Source organism: Ostrinia furnacalis, unplaced genomic scaffold, assembly GCF_004193835.3.
Source record: "Ostrinia furnacalis isolate ACB-3 unplaced genomic scaffold, ASM419383v2 OfSCF7594, whole genome shotgun sequence".
Classification (NCBI taxonomy): domain Eukaryota; kingdom Metazoa; phylum Arthropoda; class Insecta; order Lepidoptera; family Crambidae; genus Ostrinia; species Ostrinia furnacalis.
The window spans coordinates 334,706-351,711 of NW_021137833.1; the positions used below are offsets into that span (position 1 = coordinate 334,706).

Sequence of the window (17,006 nt, forward strand, 5' to 3'; positions counted from 1 at the left end):
AGATCCTGGCAGCGCAAGAGTTTCAGAGGTGGGACAGGAGGAGGGGTATCAATTTCTAATAAAAATATAGATTCCATGATTATGAGGGCTCGTTAAGCCATTTACCATGGTCTTTTAAGTGGTAATAATAAAATAAACCATGTAATCAGAGCAATCATATGGTCAGGTCAGGGCCAACATTAGGCCAGTAACTGTGATATTGAGGGTTTTCGCGAATGAAAAATCCGTCAGATGGCAATACGTAGCAATAAGTAGAATTCGCGAAAATCCTCATTAATGTTACATAACAAACAATAGTTTTGCAAACTGATGGTTAAAATGAGACAAATGATTTTCATTTGTTTTAGACGTGGCTTTTAAATGCAACCTCGTCCAAATGCAACCTACTTCTTGTTATGAAATATCAAAATGACATGGGTTTGGCATTGACATCTGTCACCAAAGTTTATTGAAATTGCACATGTTACAAGGGAGGTTGTTTAGTTTATTTTAATAAATTAATATTAATAAATTTAATTTAAGTCAGTAACGTCAAGATTCTATCACAGCTGCAATCATGAAAAAGAGGGTAAAATATGTTATGTACTATAATCAGTTAGTACAATATTAACTTAGCACATAATATGTGCGCAGTACCTATCCACTAGGCATCTACTAGAAAAGACATCCCCTGATCTCCAGGATTTAAAAAAGTAGGTATATAAATGTACACAACTGTAAAAAGATGACTGTTACAGAATAAATCGGAAGCCTCGCTTTTGTCAACAAGATCAGACATGCAAATGAAGGAGGAAATCTACGTCCCACCCATGGACGTGTTCATAGTCAAAGTTCTGAGTCTGCAAGTGACAGATGACATCCCCAAACACTACGCCATCAAAGTGACCTTCTTTGATCAGCTGCTCCTCACTGGGATTGTCAAGACGGTGAGTGCGAAGAGCAAGGCTGGACGTCGGATCTTAGCCAAAGGAACTATGAACTATGACCCTTCGGATTACGAGAAAATGTGCCTGTTTGCCGACTGCCCTTTGGTTGGTAAGGACCTTAGACCTACATAAGAAAGAGCAGGAGTATTTTCCAGTCTTTTCTGTCTATGGTCCCTTTATGTAGTTAATAGATCAGTGTGCGATACTGAACATGACTCCATTATTGGATTGAACAGTATGCTTGTTTCCTTATTTGTATTCTTTCAGTAAATATTCAACCATTAAAAAGTATAGAGACAAACATGAGCACCCAGGGAATCTCTCCTAGACTCAGCACTGAGTCGAACAGATCCAGCTCTACAGTGAAACCAATAGTCGATATAAGTTGCTGCAACGTGGACATTTTACCAGTATTTATAGGTACCTACCTATTTAATAAAATTTACACCTATTACAGACACTTATTATGCCACCAGCTACAGTGACAGTGAGTGTTAGTCTGAAAATTAGGTAGAAAAACAGAGTTTATTTCCAATTTGCTCCATATAAACGACATCCAAATAATAATAGGAGACAATGAAAACGCTAATTAGGTAAACAACTGAGTATCTACGCTCTGTTTTTCAGATAAGGATAGAATGGTCGTGCAAAAAAGAATGGAACCAATGATAAAACCACCAATACTGCAAACCAAAAGCTGGGACAATTTGCCTCTCCTCACCCTGGAACTGTCTGTAGACCGCAACGAGTTGAACGAACACCATCACAAAGTGCTAAAGAAGGCAAATTATATTAAAGTGACTCTACTTTCTGCATACAATGTCCAAATACCCTTCGACGAGGAGTATATTTACACTGCAGCATCTAAAACACCACTTCATAATGAAACGGTAGAAACATAGTTTTTATTTTCATTACAACCTTTATGATTTTTACTTTAATCGTGCATCTTGGTTCATATTTACAGAACACGGGACTTGTCACTTTCAACCAAGGATATAGAGTTCCAAATAGATTCAACCCTATGAGCTTCTATCCGAAATGGGAAAGCCTCAGGGTAGGAGACGACATATTTACGAGAGGAGACGAGAAATTCGTTTGCAACCTGGAAACTGTGCACAATACTGAAAACATAGACTTAAATTACTACATGTCTAAGAAACTCAAAGATTGTGAGTTATGGTCCTATTTTTTTTCGTGATTCCACATTTGAGAATGTTGCTTAACCTTTTAACTTTACATATTTATACACCTTTAGCTGGCTGAATAAAAACTGATTAAAGCTAACATTTATGAGAATTATTATTACGAATGACGTCTATAAAAGAAATTAAGTTCGACCACGAGTGAACTCCCTTTGTGAATTTTGTGACTCCCTATCTTTGGCTCTATACATCCATCTTGCTTACCGTGATTCTGGTTATAATAGAGAATATAATATAGTAATATACAGAATCGACTGGTCTAACAAAGTAGATTTTTTCTTTTAATTAAGACATGATCGTGTGGGGCTCTTTCCATCGTACCCTGATGCTGGAGCACTCGGACGCGTGGCTCGGGGAGCACCTGCGCCGCTACTGCTGGCCCTTCGAGGTGCACGTGTACGGCGAGCAGAACGGCCTCAGCTTCATGGCGTTCCTCAACCTGTTCCACTTACTGTATCCTGGAGGCAAGTCACTGGTTTCAGACATTCTTTGGAAACTCATAGGATCGTAATTCTCTAAAAAGCTATTATCTTATGGTAATAAAACTTTTGTTTTTTAGAAAACTGCGTCCGCATGGCAGTGCCTCTGCACTGGGTAAATCCCCAGGTGATGCTAGAAAAATGTGGCTGTGAGCTCCTCCTTACCCCGAACGATAACTTGGCTTCCACTACGGGCAGCACTCCCAAGGCCAAGTAATTTAGTTCTTAATCAATTAACATAGATCTTAGTTTCCAAAACCTTACTTAAAATAACTTAGCTAGAGCTATTAAACAATAGGTAAGATAAGAAACACTAACTCATTTCAGATTACCTGGTGACTCGGTTCCCACCAGTACCAGTACTGAAATGGGCATTTCATTGCGACCTACTGGCGCCGACGAAAACTGTGCCTTCATCGTCGTTGAAGTTAAATTGGCAAGACCACTTAAAAAAGCTGTTATACCTACTCCTATTACAAGGTATTTAACTAGAAAATCAAGAGTACAGTTTAGTAACTATAAAGAAGATTTCTTATTGTGGATTCTTGCAGTGCAGAGATAAACGATATGCTGCAAGAAATGGAGCTAGGCCCCGTAAAGAGAGAGAACACAGGCCGAGGGCAGTTGGACCGCGAATGGCAGTCTACAGTTCGTGCGGCAGAAAGTTCTCTTCGGAAAGTCCCACATTACGGTAATGCAAAAAGTCCATAACACTGGCTGCTCGAGACAAATTAAAAAATGAATGCAAAAGCTTGGAGGGCCCATATTTGATTTAAAAGTAGCTTAATAATCTTCAGGAATGACGGAATTTTGCGCATTCAACCGGCAGCTGAGCGAGACACGCACGCGCGTGGAGTTGATGACGTCATGCTGCCTCGACGCCGCCATCTACGTCAACAACAACTTCGTTGTGCAAGAGTTCCTACGTTCGGATGATACCTTTGAAGTTTGTAACCAATTTTATTTTATAACTAGCTATGATCGCGTTTTCGTAGGCAACGTTTTCCCGTTTTTGCAACATATTTCATTGATGCTCTGCTTCTATTGGTCGTAGTGTAATGCTTTCCTTTTCAGGAAATGCTAATGATGTCCCACGCGTGCCTGACACGTATCGCTTGCAGCACTCTGGTGGGGAACATCCATCGACAGGACATAGACCCCACGCTGAAAGCAGCTCGACATGCCCGGCAAATGCAAGACACGTCACACGCCTTGGAATTGTATTTACAGGTCTAGTCTGTTGTAATAATAATATTTCACATACAATATGTTACTAATTGCTTTTACTCGCAGCTTAACACGCATTAAGCTTTGGCCCTCCGTTTTATGCCCTTAGGCCTTTTAATTTCTAAAAATTCTTTCTGGGCATGCTTGCGTTCCTTAACATTTCAGTTAGTTGTGCAGAAGCCCCGTAGTCCAAACAGTTGGCGGGAGCTGTCAACTTGCTTACGAGACGTGGATAGCGATTGGGCCAATGTTTGCATCAACAAGTCAATAGTTTTGGACCCTCGACACCCACTTACGTATGTGACTACGTCTTGGATATGTAAATTTTTCTCAGTTAATGTCCTTCACATATCCCATTGTGGCGAATCACCGCGCGATTATCATAAATTATGTCTACTTATTTACATTTATGACTAAATATTTTGTTTTGTGTTTTGAACAAGAGCAACAAGTTCAACAGTTTTTATTATTTCCACAGTCTTGTGTCAAAGGGCAGCATTCTATTCGAAGATGACCCTGAAGCAGCAGAGCCATTCTTCGTGGCTCTGTTGGCTCTGTACCCGTTCTGGCTGACCGGCTGGGTCATTGTCAATGCCTACTACCTGAAGCGGGAACTCTTTCACATGGCTGATCAAGTTATGGAGTATAAACGAAAGTAAATGGTCTATTTTTTAGTTTTAGCTAGGAAATGGAATGTTTGTCACAAAAATTTTTGCTTTCAATTTGCTATTAGTTCGGTAGAAGGCAGAAGAATTCTGGGACCTAGGATTCACTTCACACTTTTCTTTCTTAAGTTAAGGATTAGTAGTATGTAACTTACCTTACCTAACGTATGTAAATTCACGCTGTACCTAAAAGCTTATTCAAGAGTCATGTAAAGTAATGCATCTCATCTTCTTGTTCATGCACCAGGTCTCATGCAGAAGGTTTAGTAGAGGACATCGGGATCCCCAGAGCATGGGAGTACGAGCTGGGCGACTGGTGGGACAATACTCCATTACTACCCGGCACCAACCCTTATTTCGAAGCTGCTGACCTTCTATTGCGGTTGAGAGCCTTTGGAGTTAGTTGACACTTGACATGGATGAAGCCTAACTCTATAATAGATATTCATACCCACTCTCATTGCTAGGTAACGACAAACGAGAAGACCACAAGTAGAATCTATTAATTATTTGCAGAGCAGAAATTTATTTAGGTCCCATAAAGCTTCGGCGTTAGTTGACATGATCGAATCTTATCTCCATAGCTAGCTATTGATACTATGTACCCTCTCATCGACAAGTAACTAAGTAGACCTCATCATGTAATTTCTCGCAGTACTGCGTAAAACTATACACCGTGTTACTTTGCATTCTTGCCATATTCACAGAGATAAAAGTAGGGAACAATACCTATTATTTAAGATAAACAAGAGACTCCCATAAAGAAAGTACACTAAGATTTTAGTAAATTTGGTTTTTCAGTACAAATCGGAATAAACCAATTTTGTCTCGCACGTTCTACAGGTGCAAGTGGAATAAACCTAGTGGGCGTGGCCTAGTTCTTAATAATCTGTTGTTTTATGGCTCTGGGTACCAGCCTTTTTATCCAGTCATAATAATTATTTTAAAATATTCTTCAGTTGATTTCAGATTTTCCTTTCTACTCTCAGTTTCTACTTTACGGGCTTAGGACCGTCAAAAATACGTAATAATTATTAGGGTTTTAATTAATTTTAACATTGTACCCTATTTTTACAAATTAATAAATTAAGTATGAAATGAAATCACCTTATTCACAATTAATTATTTATTTATAAGTTCCTACTTACAAAGTTTACGTACTGCGAAGCAAGTGTTCAAAGTGTCCTCCGTTCTGATGAAGGCACAGTCAAGCACGGCGAAGCGTAGGTTTTCCGCTTTAGTTTTCGCAACACATAAACGTTTTGTCTCACAGTTTCACTAAAACAATCCTTTCATGTTTATCTCTTCTGCGCATAGTCGTTTCAAGTCGCCAAAAATCCATTGGTGTCAGGTCCGAGGATCGTGGTGGCGCCAAAAATCCATTGGTGTCAGGTCCGAGGATCGTGGTGGTCAAGCTACTGGACCACTCGTCCAATCCACTGTTCACCAAACGTATTATTCGCGCACTTGACGTCCTTATTGTGGGGGAGCACCATCCTGCTGCTAGTAGAGCATTTGGTGTAACGTGTACGTCATCAAGCATTTCGTCTAAGACGTCTTGCAGACACTCCAGGCACCATTTTGATTAAATTATTCGTTGTTTGAATACACTTCAGACATTTTTGTATAATTTATAACGTGATTTGTGATTGATGGATTTCTCAGTTTTTTACAAGTGTCAAAAAGACATTTTAAAGACAATAGATTGCAATAGATATTTAAAAATACAATAAAAAGTAAAAAAGTCTTCATCGCCATCGCCAACAAGTGATGTGCATGCGTTACGATAATTAGTGATGTGTTTAACAGATTGTCGATAAAATAAAATACTCAAGATTAAAAAAAAATTTTTTCGGGCATTATTTTTTAACGGATTTGTGATCAGTATCAGTAATATAGTCACCTCTGTAAATATGGCAAGAATGCAAAGTAACACCCTGTATAATGTTTGAATGAAAAATCAGTAAGGAAAAACACTTCTAACTTGGAAAAGCTTCGCCATTAGTTCAAATTAAGCTTATCCCCATAGCAGACGTATTTATTTGACCGTGTAAATTAGCTCACGGTCATCAGATTGGGGTGGCACAGGTCAAAGCACAATTTTATTATGGGATCTATTAATGGGGTTCGAAAAAGCTGTTATAAGTAGAGGTTAAATTAACTGCTGTAAGTCCAGAATTAAAATGAACTCGTTGGCTCGTTGATATAGTAATGTTAACAATTTAAATACCTACCATTCATTAACTGGTACACTGATAGTATGAAACAAGATAAAACTGAAAATATAGACAACGTTTCCTATTCACAAACATTACTATGAGGTCTCACGGTGCGCGTGGACGCAAATGGTGATACACGAACCAATCACAGAGCTCTATTCAACGCTGTGCGTTCGATTTTCTAGTATCGTTTGTCTAACTTTTTTTAAATTAAAATTCAGCTAGCAGAAGTCTGCCTATCCCGAGCTATCGCGGAGGCCGGCGAGTCTGCGGCGTCTCTCCACATGGTTGCGCTGAGCTGCCGGCTGCGCGGGAGCACCGACGACGCGCTCTGCCACTTGCAACTGGCCATCGAGAAGTTTGGTGATGTAGGTGCCATCTTGTTTTAATTTGCGCAAAATAAAAAGTTTATTCTTACAACAGCAAGTCATACCTCTACTATAGGACGACGACCCTCTCAAAACCAGAGGCAATTATAGGACTTTGCTTACACTTCCTACACTGACCAGACTAGTTAAAAAGAATTTTTCTCTCCTACTCGCCTCTTATGACACTCACTTATGTCCACGTGTAAAGTGGAGTTAGTCCTAATATTACTCTTCCAGAACCATAGGTACGGCTAACATGCAAATGGAATAATGCAGTACCTAATATGGTTATTTTATAGATAAGCTACTTACGTGGCCTGCAAGCAGAGTGTCTACACAAGAATAAGAATATAACGGCCGCAATGGCGTCTTTTGAAAAAGCTGGCAACTGCTTAAGTGGTTATAGGTAAAGTCGATATTTGAAATACATTTCTAAAATTAAGCCAAAGGGATCGAGACCTACTTAATTTATTAGTAAAAAAATACTGCAATTTCAGTATCTTACTATCCATGCCGTGCTGGGAAACGCAGCGAGGGCGGTCTCTCCTTCTAGACCTGATCCGTCGTCAACCCAGCGCTTACGCCTGGGTCGAATTGGCTGAGGACTGGTTACAGGTATTTTAATAATAAGATTGCATTCAACATGAATCAAGAATTAATCATCAGTCAATCGCCACCATAAGCCCATATCAGCATTTTCTGGTGATTTAATTGAAGCACATGCCAGCCACCCTTTTTAGTTATACTCGGCAATATGTGCATTGTGCAACCCCAGTGCCTAATGTAATGATTAATAAAAAATATACGTTTAGCGAGCGGCGGTAGGCGAAGCAGGTGACGCGGACGTGACAGATGAGCAGACCGCCGCGAAGACCTGCGCAGCCGCATGTGCTGTTCAGGCCCTGAAGTGCGACAGGCAGGCTGGTCGCGCCTGGGCTCTCCTGTCCAGACTAGTCGTGCCGAGCGCGCGCCGGCTGCACTGCAGGAACATGGCTGAGACGGTCAGTTACTTAAATTTTAGAAATCTCAATCTTATGACAACATCGTACATCCACCACCCAAAGTAGCCAAAAAGTTTGCAACACTTTTTTATTATATTTGGATTTTGGAACAAGGTTACAGTCCTCTCAACTTAAGCTGAGAATTGCATTTGTGTGAGTGCACACCGATAGTGTAGAGTGGCAATCGGCGTGAAGCGCGGCGCGTCCCGCGCATGGTTTAAACCGGTTTATTTATAGCAAGCGGCCTGAAGCGCGGCGCGTCCGCCACGCACCGCTTCCTTGCCGCTCACATACTTCATTTCACCCCCGGTACTGGTAGCAGATATGTGTAATTTTATGTAATTGTGTTCCAAATATTAGTGAATTTCCTGTACGAAATCCATTAAGCAGCCAAGTGAAAGAAATTTTATGCAAATTGAATACGTATTTTAAAGGTGTGAACGAAAAGTTTTTAGTCTGTTTTTATTTTGTAATTATATAAAGTTTGTCTTTTTGTTGTATTTTGTAAGGCTGGCTGGACGCCCTCTCTATAAACGGTGCTCGCAGAACGGCCTGGCGAGGTACTTCGTGCCTTGGCGTATGCTGAGCGAGGACCTGTTTTTATTTATTTATTTATTTAAAAGGATGTGTCAAGTATCGTTACATCGGTCCAATTGGTAGCAAGTGTTTTATAGACTTCCTTTTAATAAAACATTAATTTTATTTGTATGTTTTTTACTAACGGTACTTTTGGCGATCACTCACACAAATGCAATTCTCAGCTTAAGTTGATAGGACTGTATTGTGTTGTAAACTTCTTGCCTCTTTGGGTGTCACGAACTATTTGACGCTGACTGTACTTAATAGAAGTTTGATAAAACCTGCACAGCCGCATGCGCTGTTCAGGCTCTGAACTCTGAGGTGAAGTCTTCTCTGAAGTGAAGTCTTATCTGAAGTGAATTTTTGAACATTGCATGGGTGCTACTGCCTTTGCTATGTCTTTGTAATAAGAATCCCTTTCCCATCCAGTGCGGCTTCATGTTCAACGAAGACCGAGTGGAGACGAGCGCCGAGTCGCAGCAGTCGCTGTGCCACCGACTCGGGCGAGCGCTCCGAGAGTGTCGCTGCAACATGTGCGAGTACCTTAAGTTTTGATCATTTAAATTGTACGAAACAAGTACCAATAAAGTAAACACTGAGATACGGTTTTTAAATTTTATTTATCGAAACGGTCAAAATGTATCTGCCAGAAAACTAAGTCTAGGCGCAGACTGCAGACTTACCTATAGTTGGGTCGGGCTGTTAATCAGTATGGAGATGTATGAACGTGCGCACATTACGCCGATATTGTATCGGCCGATTCTTCATACAAACTAGAATCGGGCTCAACTACATATAGTCCAGTCAAAATAGACATGAACCCTGCAATAATTCGCATACAGCTGAAAATTGGTACGAATGTTCGGAGCACCATTATGAATTAACTGTGAAAAGTCCCCATCGATCCGACATGTGCTAAAAAAAAAATTCTATGTCAAAGTTAAAAAATACGGGTTTTTGAGATTTTCAGCTAAACGGTAAGTTTTATCACAAAAATATGTATGACAAGGTTTAAGACCATACAATTATCTATCAAAATTGTCTATACACTTTCTCCTAATAGTCAGCGTTTCTGAGATTTGATGATCCGAAGAGTCAAAAAAGTGTTTTCTTCATAACGGTCTTACACATAAATTCAATGTGATATCGCCTCGTGCCTCGACTGAGCATTGTATCATGATGTGTTGTCGACGTCGAATATAAAATGATCAACCTCAATGTCGTCTGTCATCTTTAATTATCGAAAAATGGGTGCAACTTTGACGAAGGACTGCACCGTGAGTTTCTAAGATACGAAGTTTTCGTGTCTATTATGTTTAAGAGCTCTTATATGCACACGTCACTACTCTACTTGTAATTCTATGGTCACTCTTTTAGCCCGGTCAAGTCAGAAAATCTAGGTTATAATAATTCGCATAGAGCTGAAAATTTGTGTGAATGTTGAGAACACCATCCTTAATGAAATGTCAAAAGTCCCCAACGATCCGTCATTTGAAAAAAAAATTTACGAAGTCCAAGTTTTTTGCATTTTTCCGCCAAACAGTAAACTTATCATAAGAAATGATAAGAAATAGTAGTAGATCATAAAATTATCTATTAAAAGTGTCTTTGCCCCTTTTTCCTAAGAGTCACCGTTTATGTGGTAACGATGCAAAATGTTGAAGAATTCGCATTCTGTTAACTACTCCACGAGTCCACAACTTCAACTCTATTAAAATAGTTTTGAATTGAACAGGATAACAAATACATCTTAAAAAAGGCCTACTGAGGAAACCTGGTAAAAAAATGCGCCAAATAACCATCATAGGTGTTGTGGAAACATGTGCATATAACGAGAACATCTTAACTAACTTTTTGATTCGTTCTACCTCATAATCGGTGACTCTTAGGAAAAAGGGGCAAAGATAATTTTGATAGATAATTTTATGATCTACTATAATTTTTTATCTATTTTTATGATTAGTTTACTACTTGGCCAAAAAATGCAAAAAACTTGGGACTTCGAAAACTTTTTTTTTAAATGACGGATCGTCGGGGTCTTTTGACATTTCATTTAGGATGGTGTTCTCAACATTCACACAAATTTTCAGCTCTATGCGAATTATTATAACCTGGACTGTCTAACTTGGTCGGGCTAAAAGAGTGACCATAGAGTTAGAAGTAGAGTAGTGACGTGTGCATATAAGAGCTCTTAAACATAATAAACACGAAAACTTCGTATCTTAGAAACTCACGGTGCAATCCTTCGTCAAAGTTGCAACCATTTTTCGATAATTAAAGATGACAGACGACATTAAGGTTGATTATTTTATATTCGACGTCGACAACACATCATGATACAATGCTGAGTCGAGGCACGAGGCGATATCACATTGGATTTATGTGCAAGACCGTTATGAAGAAAACACTTTTTTGACTCTTCTGATCATCAAATCTCAGAAACGCTGACTCTTAGGAGAAAGTGTATAGACAATTTTGATAGATAATAGTATGATCTTAAACCTTGTCATACATGTTTTTGTGATAAAACTTACCGTTTAGCTGAAAATCTCAAAAACCCGTATTTTTTAAGTTTGACATTGAATTTTTTTTTAGCACATTTCCGATCGATGGGGACTTTTCACAGTTAATTCATAATGGTGCTCCGAACATGCGTACCAATTTTCAGCTGTATGCGAATTAATGCAGGGTTCATGTCTAATTTGACTGGACTAATATATGTCGGTGGTCTGCGCCTAGACAGATCTGTGATACCAAAAAGTTTTGTTTTTTCAAAAAAGAAGTTCCTATAGGCTACAGCAAGTTATAAAGCCGGTTGCAGACCAAGAGCTAAGCTAAGTTACTTTAGCTGCTGCTTAACTCTTGGTCTCCAACCGGCTAGGCTAGGAGAGGTAGCAAGTAAACTGGCCCTTAACATATTAACAAAGAAATGGAGTAGGTAGTCTACTTATCTGACTACCCCAACTAATGGGTACATTTACAAATTCTAAAGTAAGATATGGTACACTTATCAGCTAAGACATTTGAGCATATCAATTTATCCATCGGATCAGCAGCATCCCTCGTAGTTTCAGTCGTTGAAAGGGTCCAGCGGGGTCGGCATGGGCGGGTCGTAGGGAATGAGGTCCACGATCTTATGCCAGGCCGACGCCCACACGTACATCGTCCAGAGGGCGCCAAGGGTGCTGGAGAATAAACTAAAACAACCAAATAATAGTCCTATAGGCCTGGGATGCGTTCCGCGATAAGCTATAAACACCCCGTTTTTCGCGATAAGCCCATACCTTTGTTGCTAAAAGCATCGATAAGATTAAGCGTTGGAGAAATTCAGTATTTTTGAACCTATACGTTATGTTGCTTCACTTTTCCAAGTGAATCAAGTCCTGAAAATTCTTCTTTTTCCTCGCTTTTACTGGCCACGGCACTAATGCAGAACGTAATAGTGTGAGGTGGCTTTATTGCTTATATTTTATAAAATATTGTGTAAATAAGCTGCTCTACATTAGCTAATTGTATATCGCTTAAACTTCTTTCCGAGTTCATCCTACATCGAAATGAAACAGTGATCTATTAAAATGTCATATGATACCAAGATACTTACGTAAACATTTTGAATTGATAACTTCACTTAAATTGAATTTTAACTAAAATATACTTGTTTCCTGTGGATTAGATAGATTACTAGCGTGTGATATTTATTGAACCGTGCTTTTATTTGGAACGATTTCTATAGATTATCGAAAACGTAATTAATAGGCAAGTAAACAATAGAAAATTATGAACTCATCAAAAGATATCACTCATCACCGTCAAACAATAGGTAAATGTTATCTAAAAGTATTTTTGCTCATAGTTTTTAATATGGTTCAGGCTTTCAGTTTTTTGTTTGCTGTAGGTAGGTAAGTACTTATTTAATATCAGTTTTGGTGTTAGTAGCTTTTTTGCAATAAAAAGTCTACCTACCTATTTTTTATCTAGGTTCCTATCACCAACAAGAACTCAGTAGAATTAGGTACATTACATTATAAATTACAGTTTCATTCGAATTATCCTTTCGTAAATCAATGACATAATCAAAATCATGCGTAAGCGCACCCAGTAGTTATTTACAAACATTAATATTCTCCCAAAATCATAATACATCACTAACAGTAATCTTCACAGCTAGACACGTGCTAAACACCGGTTTTATTATTTAAATTAGCCTATTAACTTATATTATATTTCCTAAAATAAACCATTCGTCGATTTGCTAGAATGCTCCGAGTATCAAGTTCAAACCATAATGGAACAAACATTATTTTAGTGTGTAAAGGTGCGTGTGACAAATCAGATTAAAATCATGCTCTTACTAATAACTCTTATTTATTTTTATATTAGTGGCCTAAATAGTTATAATTTAATGTCGTCAGAGGTAACGATTCCTCAAGGAAACTTAAAAGGTTCCATAAGTTTTTCTGGAGCCTACAGAAGATTTCTGAAAGTGCCCTACGCTTCAGTGACAGGAAAATTCCAAGTAAGTGTTCGCTACCTTATCTTTTACAAGCCACGTAACATAAAATGCATGAGCTTTTTTAGGACCTAATGTAGGCCTATGAAGCACTTTTGTTTTTATACCATGTAACGTTTTTGATCCAGGCACCTGGAGACCCACCCTCATGGAAAGGCACACTAAATGTAGCACGCGGTTCCAGTAGATGCAAACAATACTTCAGTCGCACTAGAACACCCATAGGCTTCAAAGATTGCCTGGTACTTAACGTCTACACCCCCACAGTTGCACTAAAGACTCCACTCCCTGTAATGGTATTCATACACGGCGGAGGTTTCTACTGGGGCAGCAACACACACCTCCTTTATAATCCCAAACACTTACTGAAAAAACAAGTCATTGTCGTAACAGTTAACTATCGCCTTGGAGCATTCGGATTTCTTTGTTTACGGAACAAAGGTGCACCAGGAAACGCGGGGTTGAAGGACCAAGTAGCAGCTTTGAAATGGATAAGCAAAAATATAGAATATTTTGGAGGTGATCCCAATTCAGTAACTCTTTTTGGTGAAAGCGTTGGAGCTGCTTCTGTTAACTACTTGTTGGTTTCTCCATTAACCGAAGGTTTATTCCATAGAGTTATATTACAAAGTGGGTCAGTGCTAATGCCGCAAGCTTTTGACGAAGACCCTATAGGAAGCGCGTCCTTAGTTGCTACTCGCTTAGGATATAATTCTTCTGATCCAGATGAACTTCTAAACATCTTTAATCAAGTATCCGAGGAAGATGTTACCATTGAAACATATAGAGATCAAACTAATAATGCCTTCGCCCCGTACGTGTTTAGACCCTGCCTTGAAGAACCTACTGCAGATGCTATTATTACTGCTCCACCCAGAGATTTATTAAATTCTTCCAACTTGAATTCTGGTATTACAGTAATCATTGGATACAATGACAAAGAAGGTATAAAATGGGCTTCGAAATATAACTCCAATGGTATTAAAAATCTTGTACAAAATTTTACTCAGATTATACCACACAACCTATACTTTCAAAGTAAAAATGATAAAGATATATTTGTAGCAGATGTGGAAAAAATATATTTTGGAAATAAAACATTAGACAATGATATTCTTGATGGACTGATAAATTACTTTTCTGATGCCTTCATTATGTATCCTAGCGTTGCTACCACTGAATATTTTCTAAAATACACAAACATATCCGTGTTTAACTATTTCTTCAAATATGACTCGTATCGAAATTTACTCAAATCAGCTTCTGGTTTGAGAAGGAAACCGGGTGCTGATCATGGAGACGAGTTATTCTATCTGTTTGAACCTGTGATATATCAGTCCCTGCTCCCACTACAAGCAAATTCGAACGACTATAGGATAATCAACAAAATGACTGGGATGTGGACAAGCTTTGCTAAGACTGGGTAAGTTACATACATTTAAGAGCTTTTATAATTCTAACTTTTCAAGAGTTTTGTTAAAATAGCGTTCAAAACAAGATTCATTCATAGAGTTGGAGTAATTGTATTATATTTTTCAGAAACCCAAACAGTAAAGAGTCGCCAAATACTCACTGGACGAAAAGCGAATTGAACGAGTTAACATTTCTAGAAATCGACAGAGAATTTCAAATAATATCTTTGCCCAACAAGGAACGAATAGATTTTTGGAAAAATGTTTATGAAAAATACGGGACAAAAAATGACTAACTTTCAAAATAGATGTAGGTATTTATAATTAAATCAATAAAGAAAACAAAGGCAATGATGTCTACTTGGTTTTTTTTTTCAATAACCAAATAATATTACTCAAGCTATTAAGCTATGCGTTTAAGAAACCCATATGAATAGTTTTAATTACCTACATAATAATAAAATCAATTATCTATTCAGGTATCGGAAATTAAAAAACAAAAGAATTAAGTGACATTGAATTTTATTATGCAAAAGTCTTGGATTTGTTCTGTGCAATTTTAGGCTACTTCTCCTTATCCTTGTACGATTTGTGCATGTGGCGGTCGCATGTGCCGATTGTGCTCTGTAGGCAGAGGATCTTCGGGCTTCGGGGGGCTCGGCAGGTCGGAGAGCAGCTTCGTCACCCAAAGCAGGCCGTATATTATTGAAGTATGTAAATTGCTTACTTTACAAATAGCATCCAATTCCCGTAAACCGGTCACGCGCACGTATCGTTCTGCTGACTTAGGGTTTTAGCAAACTACGAACATTGTAATCATGTGAATTTTAAAACATTCAATATAGAGACACCGTACATCAAACATGTGTTTCACTTAATTTCTACTGCCGTCTTCTACACCCTAAACCTAACACTACATGGCGACCCCGCCACACCTGGCCAACTTTACATTTGCTGGAGAAGAAAAGAAAAACAGAAACTAAATTTTAAATGAAGAATTAAGCCGAATAATTATCAAGAATCAACATCAACAACAACATGGGAAAATCATACTCAAAAGAAGAAGTCGTCGTCGCACAAAACGCCAACGGAGCAGCTTCGGCCGACACGAAATTGAATCAAGGACAAAGCGACCACGTCACTCAAACCCTCCTCATCGTGGCTCTCGTCCTAATTATCGCCGCAATCGCCGTCTACATCTTCAAAAAGTGCCGCAAGAGCGCCGTGAAGACTTTGAGGAAAGAATTAAACGCCATCTCCATTGAAAACCTCGCGTCACGCAACTAAGTACCTAAGAAGAAAGAAGAGTGGAGTCCAGGGAAAGCCCGGCCCACATTCAAGAGGTGTCCAGGGAATGCCCGGCCCACTTCAAGAGGAGTCCAGGGATATCCCGGCCCACATCAAGCAGATGACCAGTTCCTGCTGCCGCCGCGCGCCGTGCCCAGCCCCGGCCTCGCCGCGCCGAACATGAGCGACGCCCACACTACGTCCTGCACTGCATCCTTTTAACTACGCCCTTAACTGAGTTTACATCTTCCGTTATGTCTGAAGTTTGCAAATTACTAAATATAGAAAAAATCCATTCAACCCCGTATCATCATGAGACTATAGGTGGTTTAGAAAACACACACAAGCATCTCGGTGCGTATCTCAGAATTCAATGCGAAAATAATAAGTCTGATTGGAGTGATTGGATTCCATTTTGGTGTTTTTCTTTTAACACTAGTGTACATTCACAAACAAAATATACTCCATATGAACTTGTTTTTGGCAAAGTTTGTAATTTACCAAGTAACTTATCAGAGCATGTAGATCCATTATACAATTTTGATGACTATCCCAAGGAACTTAAATATCGTTTACAAAAAGCTCAACAAGATGCTAGGCAAAATTTGTTACATTGTAAAGATATTAGAAAAATTAAATATGATCAAAACAGTTGTAATTTTAAATATAAACCAGGAGACTTATTATTAGTAAAAAATCAAGTAGGCAATAAATTAGATTGTGTTTATAAAGGTCCTTATAAAGTAATACAAGACATTTCGCCAAATGTAAAAATACTTAAAGATAATAAGGAAATTGTTATTCATAAGAATAATACTAAGTTGTTTAATAACAAAAAAAAAGTTTGTTTTATTATTATGATGTGTTATGTGTTATGTATTGTGATTATAACATTGTCATGTATAATTTTAATAAATAGTTATTGTACTTACTTATTAATAGACTACTTATGTATGTAAAGCTCAATGATACGTGGCCAAACTTTTTTTTTCTTGCAAAGGGGAGGCACCTACCCTTTACTTTTCGGGGGAGGTGAAGTATGTAAATTGCTTACTTTACAAATAGCATCCAATTCCCGTAAACCGGTCACGCGCACGTATCGTTCTGCTGACTTAGGGTTTTAGCAAA

General features: G+C 38.6%; 2 protein-coding genes across 2 annotated transcripts; both read left to right on the top strand.

Moving 5' to 3' along the window:
* The first annotated feature begins 538 nt into the window (after positions 1-538).
* LOC114365520 (uncharacterized) lies at positions 539-9,257 on the top strand. Its single transcript, XM_028322114.1, is given in 19 exon segments — positions 539-568; positions 738-1,035; positions 1,194-1,346; positions 1,554-1,816; positions 1,894-2,098; positions 2,422-2,595; positions 2,691-2,823; positions 2,938-3,090; positions 3,162-3,301; positions 3,408-3,556; positions 3,685-3,840; positions 4,003-4,133; positions 4,316-4,536; positions 4,794-4,900; positions 6,943-7,089; positions 7,389-7,495; positions 7,587-7,704; positions 7,902-8,090; positions 9,099-9,257. Coding segments are annotated over 19 exon segments (2,982 nt in total). The 5' UTR covers positions 539-556; the 3' UTR covers positions 9,225-9,257.
* Positions 9,258-13,044: 3,787 nt separating this feature from the next.
* Positions 13,045-15,878, top strand: LOC114365519 (carboxylesterase 5A-like). The gene is made up of 3 exons (XM_028322113.1): positions 13,045-13,185; positions 13,308-14,602; positions 15,611-15,878. Exons 1-3 carry the CDS (start codon positions 13,072-13,074, stop codon positions 15,876-15,878), a joined length of 1,677 nt encoding a protein of 558 aa, XP_028177914.1. The 5' UTR covers positions 13,045-13,071.
* The last annotated feature ends 1,128 nt before the right edge of the window (positions 15,879-17,006 follow it).